The sequence below is a fragment of the Rhinopithecus bieti genome, unplaced genomic scaffold (assembly GCF_001698545.2).
Source record: "Rhinopithecus bieti isolate Rb0 unplaced genomic scaffold, ASM169854v2 scaffold_3316, whole genome shotgun sequence".
NCBI classification, from domain to species: domain Eukaryota; kingdom Metazoa; phylum Chordata; class Mammalia; order Primates; family Cercopithecidae; genus Rhinopithecus; species Rhinopithecus bieti.
In genome coordinates, this window is record NW_016804424.1 from 3,053,607 (window position 1) to 3,064,122 (window position 10,516).

The 10,516-nt window shown below is 34.3% G+C and overlaps 1 protein-coding gene across 1 annotated transcript in view; it reads left to right on the forward strand.

Annotated features, from left to right (window-relative positions):
* LOC108527087 (bifunctional heparan sulfate N-deacetylase/N-sulfotransferase 4) overlaps positions 1-10,516 on the forward strand; it is a 306,322-nt gene that overhangs the window by 257,709 nt on the left and 38,097 nt on the right. Inside the window, exon 7 of the mRNA XM_017868251.1 lies at positions 1,675-1,857. Coding sequence (XP_017723740.1) covers positions 1,675-1,857 — 183 coding nt within the window. The remainder of the gene's footprint in view (positions 1-1,674; positions 1,858-10,516) is intronic.

Below are 10,516 nucleotides of genomic sequence, written 5' to 3' on the forward strand. Positions count from 1 at the left end.
TTTGCTTAAAGCGCAGTATTGGGGTGGGAGTTACCCGATTTTCCAGGTGTTGTGTGTCTCAGTTCCCCTGGCTAGGAAAAGGGATTCCCTTCCCCCTTGCACTTCCCAGGTGAGGCGATGCCTCACCCTGCTTCAGCTCTCACTGGTCGGGCTGCAGCAGCTGACCAGCACCGATTATCCGGCACTCCCTAGTGAGATGACCCCAGTACCTCAGTTGAAAATGAAGAAATCACCAGTCTTCTGTGTCGCTCGCGCTGGGAGTTGGAGACTGGAGCTGTTCCTATTCGGCCATCTTGCTCCACCATTACTCGAGGGGTTTTAACTTACAGTGCCTTGCCAGAGTAGATTTTCTAAATTCTGGTACAAGATAATGCTTCTATTATTTTTTAAGTTAAAAGACCTCCTCTTTAGACATTTACAATTATCCAGTGACATATTAGATCATGGGAACAGAAGGTCTGCATATAGTCTTTATTGCATGGCTAATGTCTAACCAGGTGTCAATAAAATTAATGTTGGAATAGTTCTGCAAACCCATTTTATTTCCAAATAACCACACCAAGAAACATAAACTCTTAAAAAAGTGCCAGCGAGTTTTCATAAAAAATATTAGCCATGAGACACTTGACTTTTCTTCTATATTATTTTTCTGTTCAGCTTCAGATGTTACATTTGTTCTAATATTATTATTTATAACCTTGTTTTAGCCTTGCATTTCTAATAAAGTTAATAAATTATTTCATTATAATATTTGGGTTGTTATAAAACATTTACAATACAGATCAATACAGCAAATATAAAATGAATTTTTAAGATAATTAAATTTGAAAATATTATGAGATTGAGGAACAAGTACAAAATTATGCTTGTCACAAAGTAATGAACTCTCTTTTTTATGAGTTGCATAAACGATCTCTGCAATTTAAATCAGAATTTTGCAATTTCTCTTTTATTTAGTATTTTTTAAAATCCCTGCTGCAATGCCTAATAAACTAAATATTAGATTATGTTTGTAACAACATTTGAATTTTTGGTTGCTCTTTCAATACCAATTAATCTAATTTCACTTTTTCTTTGTCTATGATACACAAAAGAACAACACTGAAATGCCATGATATTTTTAAGATTAATACTGGGGTATGAAAAGTTGTAAGAGGATTAATGAATGGGGAAGAGTTTCTGGCTAAATGCAATCAGTTTCTGTGCAAACATTTACAGTCTCTACTGCAATAAAATTCGTTTAATAAGACCACAAAGAGACACGTTTTCTTGAGTCTGATTCTATTTCAACCTGTACACATATCTACACCAGAAAAGTTCTGGAAAATTTGTTTAATTTTAGAACTGGTCTAATATTGATTCTTCACTGGTCTGAAAGTTACTAGATTGAAGTTTGATGGTATTTGTTCTACAATAAGCAAAACTGATATGCAAAGTAACACTATACTTCTGAAGAACAGTGAGGAAATGACACTCTCAACTTCAATTTTAATTTTAAAAGTGAGTGTAAGTGTTATTTTGTGATTAAAATTAAATGTGTGGCTTTCCACTTAAAAAGATCATTGTAATTCTTGTGAAATTCCAAGGTGAGGCGAAGTGCTGCCTGGGGCTTGTACTGCTACTTTTGAGCTTAAGCATATGATATTTTTGTGGTCATTTTTATTTATCTTTCAGATCAGCATTTTCATGACCCATTTATCAAACTATGGAAATGACCGCCTAGGATTATATACCTTTGTGAACTTGGCCAACTTTGTGCAGAGCTGGACCAACCTGAAATTGCAAACTCTGCCTCCAGTGCAGCTGGCCCACAAGTATTTTGAGCTCTTCCCTGAGCAGAAAGATCCTCTATGGCAGGTAACATTTAACATTCTCTCCTGGGGTGGAAGGAAAGAAACTAGCAATTTGTGAGTGTATAATTTGTGTTAAGAACTCTGCTGGACATATTAAAACTGGAATTTAACTCAAAATCCTCTTTTTTACAATAATTTTATTCTCTTCCTCAACAATTTTTGCTTATTTTATAAATTGCATTTTTTGCTGTTTTCTGGGTTTTTGTTTGGTTGGTTGCTTGGTTGGTTTAAAATTTTTGCTTTGAAGATGTTGTTTTATTGTTGGTGTCTTCTCCAAGCTAATCATTTTAACTTGCATGCAGTGTGAGCACTAACTAGCAGTAAAATGGTTAGACAGTAGATGTCTAGAGAAATAAAAACCTAGAGCCACTGGAATCTAAGACTTATAATTAGACTTTGATATGTATATGTACAACACTGTGTATATAAGAAAGGAAAAGCAATTTTTACCTTGTATCCATATAGAGTTAATCTCTCAAGCCTATCTTCTCTTTTCTTTAAATGTAACAAATATTTCACTAACAGTAGAACTACTGAAAAAGAGAACTGTCAGTGTTAGGATTGTTTTTACTAACAATTCTACTTCATATGGGGCCACTTAGCCTGGATGCATCAAATGTAAACTATCTGCTTCTTGGCAGTTATCTAGGACAATGTTGCCTCCCATTTTCTTGCCTCTTTATGCATCAGATTACATCGACCCACAAAATCAATAGGCTGGCTGCAGAGAGCAGATCAGATAGTCCCTTGCCAAGCAGTCGGTTGAGAAAGCAGCATCACCATTAATGAGAAATTACTGTGAAACAGACTTTTTGTCATCCTCTTTCCCTCTCTTCAAGACTATTTGTTTCTCTTTGTTTCATAAATCATATTACATGCCACTCTCTGTCTACACTGTCAGAAATGCATCCAACACATGTTCATTGTCCATCTGTTATGTGTAAGGTAAGGCTAGATGTTCTAGGGCATGCAAAGAACAAAATACATTTTTTCTCAAAGCCAGTGGAGAGATTTCTCATTATTCACCGTCATATGTTTCAAATGTGTTTTAAAACTGACTGCTATCATACGTCATAGTATATTCTGATAATTTATTAAGCAGCTTTTTACCATTTGTGTTTACATTGAACTACACATTCTATTTACCATTCCAATAAGTTACTTGACCATCTACCATTTGATATGCAATTTAGAAAGATAGATAAATAGATAGAAGCATAATTATTATGAGCATATATCCACACACAAAATAGAATTGTATAAAGACAAAGCATGGGTCCCACAAATGGTGGTTATTCAAAAGATCTCACGCACTTTTATAAAATTGATAAATTATTGATGGTAAATCAATTCTTTTGTCACAAATATTTATATAAAATATATCTATAATATTTATGGTATAGTAATAGTAAAAATCAGACAAATTAACAAAGATTTTAGACAGCTTACATAGAAAGAATCCTTCAATGGCCTCCAGCTCCATCTCTACTCTTCCTCTATCTGTAGAAAAGGAAAAGTTTTTTTAAATGATGAACTGAATTTCTTGATATTGTTTGAACTTTTTAAGATAATTGTATTTATTAATATGTTTGGATATCAGTGACACTTTTCTTAAAAAATAAATATAATCAAAGATATGCCAGCTCCAATATGATTTGGAAAACATGATGATTCTAAGTATTGATTGAAGGTTTGTTAAATATGGAATACAGTGCTGGTAGATTAGGGGTGTAAATGGAAATTAGAAATTAAAGTATGGGATTATTCTTTCAGAAATCATATCATTCTTGGAAGATATAAGAAATATATATTTATATATAATTTGCCAGTGCTGATAATTTTAATTTCACATGATATCATAGGGGTAAGTTCCTAGGAAGTTCATCATAACAGAAAGAATAACTCAGAAAAGATAACGTAGAGTTTACAAATTTTCATCATTGCTGTCATTTATATACATTTAAGAATTTTCATATACATTATCAAAATATAGTTTTCTGTAAGAGTACTTAAATGATACATGAGCAAATGTTTTCCCACTGAAAGACTCCCTTTGCTATTATGTGAATTATATTATTTATATGGTTACTTTTCACTGAAACTTTAAAGTTGCAAACATTTTGTTAACTAAAATCATATATTCTCAAATATAATATATTCTCAAATATATTTAAGAAGAAAACAAGGAATAGAAAATAGAGTAGTTAAGTTAAAGAGAGAATTATTCAGATACATGAGATTTTTGAGAACAGTTGACTTATTGCAGCAAATCCGATGAACTTCGCCAAACACATCATGTCCAAAAATCTTCAAGCTGTGAAGTAACAATGAAGTGCATAATACTGAGTTTGTTTCCCTGGTGGTTATCTCTTCTTTTCATATTCGTATCTATAACAGGCCATTTTAAAACAGGCATTGTCACCCTTTTCTCCATAAAATATGAACTTAGTTTTATTTTACTTAGCATTAATTGGTAGGTTTTTTATGGCCCATTCATCACAATGCTAGAGAGTTAGAATAGATAAATATGGTGTGTTTCTGTTATTGTTACAAAGTGTCAAAATAAAACATTAAAGTACTTTTTTGTATTTACCAGTGTGACTTCTTATTCAGTATATTTCATGTTTAAAACTAAGGCAACCATTATCTTTCTTTAGATTTTTCAATTCACACATTCTTGTTACCACAAATAAAAGAAAAAGTGAAAAACGATAATATTCACATCTATTTAATTTCCTTTGGTTCCTCGTGTAAATTTTCGTTAGCACCAACTACTGTATGTGTGAAGCTGCTTTGTCACCTAATTAAAAACTGCAATATGAATATCTGTCAATGGGTAGCCTGATAAGTATGGCACAAAATGCATTTGTACTCATCTCTCACTGAAAGTTGATTCTTGTAAAGGTGATTAACATGGGAATGTGTACTGAGGACACATATGAAATGCAATCCCCAGACTGTATCCTTGTCAGTTTAGTCCTTAGTGTGTAAGACTCTTAAAATTGTACTCACTGGTGTCTATTAATTCATGTCCTTTATTATTTTGGTAGAATAATCACTATTATTTTGGTGAAAGAATAAGGTTTCTTTCTTTTTTGCTTTTTGTTTTTTTCCTATAATTCTCATTATAGGAACCAAAACCACAATATGGAGGAAGTTAGAAGGTCAGATTCTTACACATGAACTAATCGATGCTTTTAAGCTCTCAAACTGTCAGGTTAGCTCAATTCCAGTCTTCACTCAGTCACTCCAGAGTCTCCCTATCAACAAACATGCCAAACATGATGTGGAGTCCTGCTTTTCTGTGTGACCAGGAGAATGCTCAAAGAGCTGAAGTTTCTCTCTCCATGCCAATGTCTCCAGGGTTAAACAAGAGGGAAAGTAAATCACAGAGCACTAATCTTAGGTGGTTAATCGCTTTACTGATTCTAGCTGTCAAGACATCCAGCCCCAGCTTAGAAATGATGAAATCTGAATAGCTGTGACATAAACAAATCTTAAGATCTAGTGGCATACACACTATAGGTTCTATTAGTATGTGTCTGTTGAAGAAATGAAGGAATGCTGACACAGAGAATTAAAGACTGTGAGAGCAGAATAAGAAATTAGGGGCATCTAGTTCAACCTATTCATTGTAGAGAGAAAATGGATGACACACAGTGAAGTGAAATGCCTTGTTCTAAGTGACATGGCTTATTAGGAACAAGTCAGGACCAAAGCCTAGGCTTTCTTACTCCTCCTCCAGGGTAATTTCAACCAAAAGATAGTGGTTTTGCAATTGAAAAAGCAAATATACTATTATCATCAACTCTCTATGTAGAATGAAATGTCAGGGATAGCTCCTTACTTTAGAAGGAGCTGACGGTTATTCAACCTATGCTTTTGAAGTACCTACATAATCAAAAGAAAGTTCTTGCCTTCATGGAACTTATAAGCCACAATAACTGCTTGTTATGTCAACAAAATAGTGTTACAAATTTGTCTTCATATTTATTTCTCTTTTTACCACCCTATAACTTATTTATAATTATATTACTGCACTTACCACACAGTATTTCAGACACTTATGCCTGTCGTATATCTGTTCCTGCAAACCTTGAAGAATGAGACGTTGTTGGTTCATATTTGCGCCCTGGAACCTAGCATAGTACAATAGCCACTGTCTTCAAAATATCATTAAAGAATAACCAAAAACAGATGGCTGTGTGTACAAAGAACAATAAAAGTGGCACATCTGTTTCTCAGATACTAAGTAGTGATGTAATGGTAAGTAACCTATAGAAGCAGGTACAAGTCAGTGGGGGAAGCTTTCAATGCTGCCAGTGTAATTTGAATTTGGTAGGCAATTAGGTACAACAAGCTCTAGGCTCTGAAGTTGAGAGTGAAGTGACTTAAAAAAATGTTAGTCAATGAAGATTACCCCAGAAGCCATTTCTCAGGACAGGGAAGAATAGGGAGGTGCTGAAGATAGGACAATAATCTACCTATGAGAAAGGGAAGCCCAGAAGAGCTTCATGGTTGTGAAAAGCAAGACCTTCGAAGTAGGAGTGAGTGAGACTGAGAATAACGAAAGAGTGACCTGAGACTAATTACCCCCATTGCTGAGGAATAGGAGTTCTGTAATAGCACTTTTCACTTTAATTCATTCATCTTTTAGTTTTTTCAGTGAAATTAAGTCAGTATAGTTTTTATCACTTCACAGATGAGAGAGGACAGATTTCATTATTATCTTAAATATTTTTTCTAATCAAAATTTAAATTTATATTTTGCCATGTTATCTTTTTCTTCCTAACTTGGCAATAGTAAGTTCTATTCCTTTCAGGAATATCTCCTCCACCAAAGATGGCAATAATTTATCGTGATTTTGATTCTTTAATTTATACTGAAGCCACATTTTGATTGTATGAGACTGTCAGACATTCTGACATCCAAAAATGATGACTTAAGTCTTGGATTGTTTTCCCTGGTAATCATTTGGAAACATGTTCTTGTCAAGTATCAAATTCCCCATACAAACCACTTATTGAGGTTCAGGCATAAAAAAAATTACTTGCAGATAGCTCCCTTAAAAATATAATAAAGTGACAATACTTTCTAAATTAAAATCATCATAAAATATATTTGAGCATTTAATCCAAGTATAATAATGAAAAAGGAAATTGAATTTTTTGTTTGTGCCTTACAGAAACATTTGATAAGTTCAATGTCATATATGAGTGAATAGTACTATATTAGAACAACTGATTCATAAGTGTTTAAAAATATAGTTCATTTTATTGAGTTGGCTTTCTTTTCCCTGCCAGGATATTCATTAAAACACAAATAATAACATAAGGGACTACATTCAAAAGTACACAGTCATTAGTTTAAAGATAGAGCTGGCCGGGTGCAGCGGCTCACTCCTGTAATCCCAGCACTTTGGGAGACCGAGGCAGGCAGATCACAAAGTCAGGAGTTCGAGACTAGCCTGGCCAATATGGTCAAATTCTGTGTCTACTAAAACTACAAAAATTAGCCAGGCCTGGTGGCATGTGCCTGCGGTCCCAGCTACTTGGGAGGTTGAGGCAGGAGAATCACTTGAATCCGGGAGGTGGAGGTTGCAGTGAGCCAAGATCGTGCCACTGCACTCCAGCCTGGGTGATGGAGTGAGACTCCTTCTCAAAAGGAAAAGAAAAAGAAAAAAAGATAGAACTACAGAAAGTAAACATGCCACCTTCCCTTGGGGTCAATTTTACTATGAGACTACTTCATGGAAAAATACCAGTAGTATTAACTTACTTAAATAAACATGAGTATAATATGGTGAAGAATAGATAGACATTTAGGATAAATTGGAAACACTTTGTGTCTAAAGCAGCACTCTTGAAGCTGTCACTCTAGACAGACACAGAACCACAGTCTCCTTTCCATCCAATACTACCCCAGAGGTTGGCATTATAAACCTCTGTAATTCAGGGTACTTGGTAGAAAAATGTGAGAAATCAGTCTATGAAGTGCTACAGGAGTTCTGTAACGAGTGTGTTTATTATGGATCAGTGTACTCACACAAGGAATGCTTTCCCAAGAAGTGAGGGACTGCATGGATTTTACATGGAGAACAAGAAGAGTTCAAGCCTTCATAAAGATGTCTCTCAGTTTTTCCATGAAGATTTGTTGATTGGAGCACTGAGAATAAGCACCCTTAATCTATTAAACTTCCTCATCAGTGTACATGGATTATGTTAGGCTTAAATGATATTGAAAGACAAAAGTTGAAAGTCACCACCCTGTACAATACAACTTGGAAAAGGCATTTTACAGACATACACAGGGCAAGACTCAATAACCGGAAAACATGTAGAAACAACACAGCCCAATTGGAAAGGAAAAACAGGTTTTAAAAGATGCCTTTTATAGCATTCTTCTTTAAACAGTCGGGAATAGCAAAAGGGAGATGAAAAGCAAACCAATGGCATCTGAAATGTTTGTAATTAGTAAAATAATCCTTCTATCATGAGCACTGGGCATTTTTAAAGTTTCATATATTAAGGTCTAGAAATGTCCTAGTTCTCTAGAATAGGCACATGACCTGGATGGGATAATCAATCTTGAATTGATAATTCCGTGATGTCCTTGCCAGTGAAGGATGTGGAGAATAGTGAGCAAAGCAAATTTTTTGTAGCAAAAAGACAATGTAGACTTTGAGTAACTAGATATAAGAACAAAAGTTATTTTAATGTATTCTATAAAAATATGGAATTATAATAAGGTAAATGGTATGACATTCTTTCAATCCATGTTCTTCTTAGCTTGATTGCAAATTTGCAGTTTTTACTTATTTGGAGGGAAATATCCAAGGGTGCTTCTGCCCTGGTAAGGACATAATTTCATCAGATTTTACTGCCCTTTCTAAGTCTTTTTCATTGCTTCAGGAAATCTTCTGCCTGCTTGTTTATGTTTACTTAAATATAAATTTGCCTTATATATTCTACATACAAAAACCACGTGCATCGCCTGTACCTGTGTGACAGCTGAGTTACATGCATTTTCACTGGACTGGCACTGTAACCATAGACTGCCTAAAGCAATTTTAACTGAATTTCTTTTTTGAAGTTTAAATATATCTACAGTGTTAGATACTTAAACCAGTAAATATCTATTGCAGTTTCAGTTATACAGGGAACAATCAGATTGCAGAATGAAAAGGGAAATAATCGCTTTCTAATTTTCTGACTTAAAACAATAGAAATAGAGCAAAGTAAGAAAGTGCAATTAAATGCTTAGCTTTTTTGGGAGAAGATCCTTTATCCTTCATAATCATTGTCAAAAACTTCACATGCACATGTGTGCGTGCATACACACACATAATGTAATTGCAGAGACAATGCCAGATTTGGATTCTAAATCTGAAACTACCTTGCTGTGTGACCTTCAGCAGGGTCTAAATAAAACACCTTGCATCTCAGCTTTCTCAGCTATCAAGAAGGGATAATAAAATCTGTCTTGCCAGGTTGCTTTGAAGATTAGAAATAATCTACGTCAATCAAATGCCTGGAATATAGAAGGTAATCAATAAAAGTTAGACATTATGTTTGCTGGTATTCAGATTTTCATACAGTGTAAGAAAAGTCATACTAGGAAAAGTCTGAACAAACATTTCCAGAAAATAGAAAATACAAACATCCGTTAATAAAATTTTGATTAACCGACAAAAGGAAAAATATGCCAGGAAAAGAGGTGAAAACAGAAATGGGCATCTGGAAATCCCTAAAATAGCATAATATAGAAAGAGTGTAGTTGCAAAGAAAGACAATCTGCCTAGATTGAGGAACACACCGATAGGAAAACCTGAAGTAATGTAAATTAAGTTGTTAGTAATAAAAATATTTGGAACAGCATGTATTGTAACAGCTTAGCATCCCAACTTTCTGGGAAAGTATAAATAGATATTAACTAGTGTCATCCTCTTCCCCCCAGAAACATGCTTATCCATATTCTCTCTGTGTGTTGGAGACAACAACTCTTTTCAAGTCTTACATTAAATCTGCTTATTTCTGTGAACATTTTATTTCACCTGTTTTGCAAGCAGAAATCAGAATGCCAAAGACATGTGCACTGCAATAAAGAAGATAAGTGGCCGAGTTGAACATATAGAACCGAGAAAGATCTCACAAATAAGACTTTGACTTTCAACAGTGGCACTGAATAATCAATTAGTCCGCTCTTCTACCTTTGCTAAGCATAAAGAAATCTTCATTTGAGCAAATAAAGTGAACACCTACTCTGAGATTTGCTCTGCTGGGTTGTGTGTGGGGAAATTCAGGAAGTATAGGTTGAGAACCGCCTTCCTATTGCTTTGTATCTGAAAATGCAGTTCAGAAATGAAGTTCTTTATAAATCAAGTAGTTATATAACAATATGAGAGAAATAATGTTTAAATTCTAAAGTGATGGTGTACTCACTAACTAGCTTCTGGGACTGCCATGAAAGAAAGTACTGGGGATTATGTATGGTTTGTTGTAGGAGTTTTAGATGCTAAATGTCTATACAGTTAACATTATGTTTGTTTTCAAACATATATCAAAATTAGTCTATGCCGATTGCTAAATGTTTATTGTGCCTGTCCTAAGTCAGTCATTCTACACACATTCATTCAGCATTTCTTTTTTTTTTTTTTTTTTTT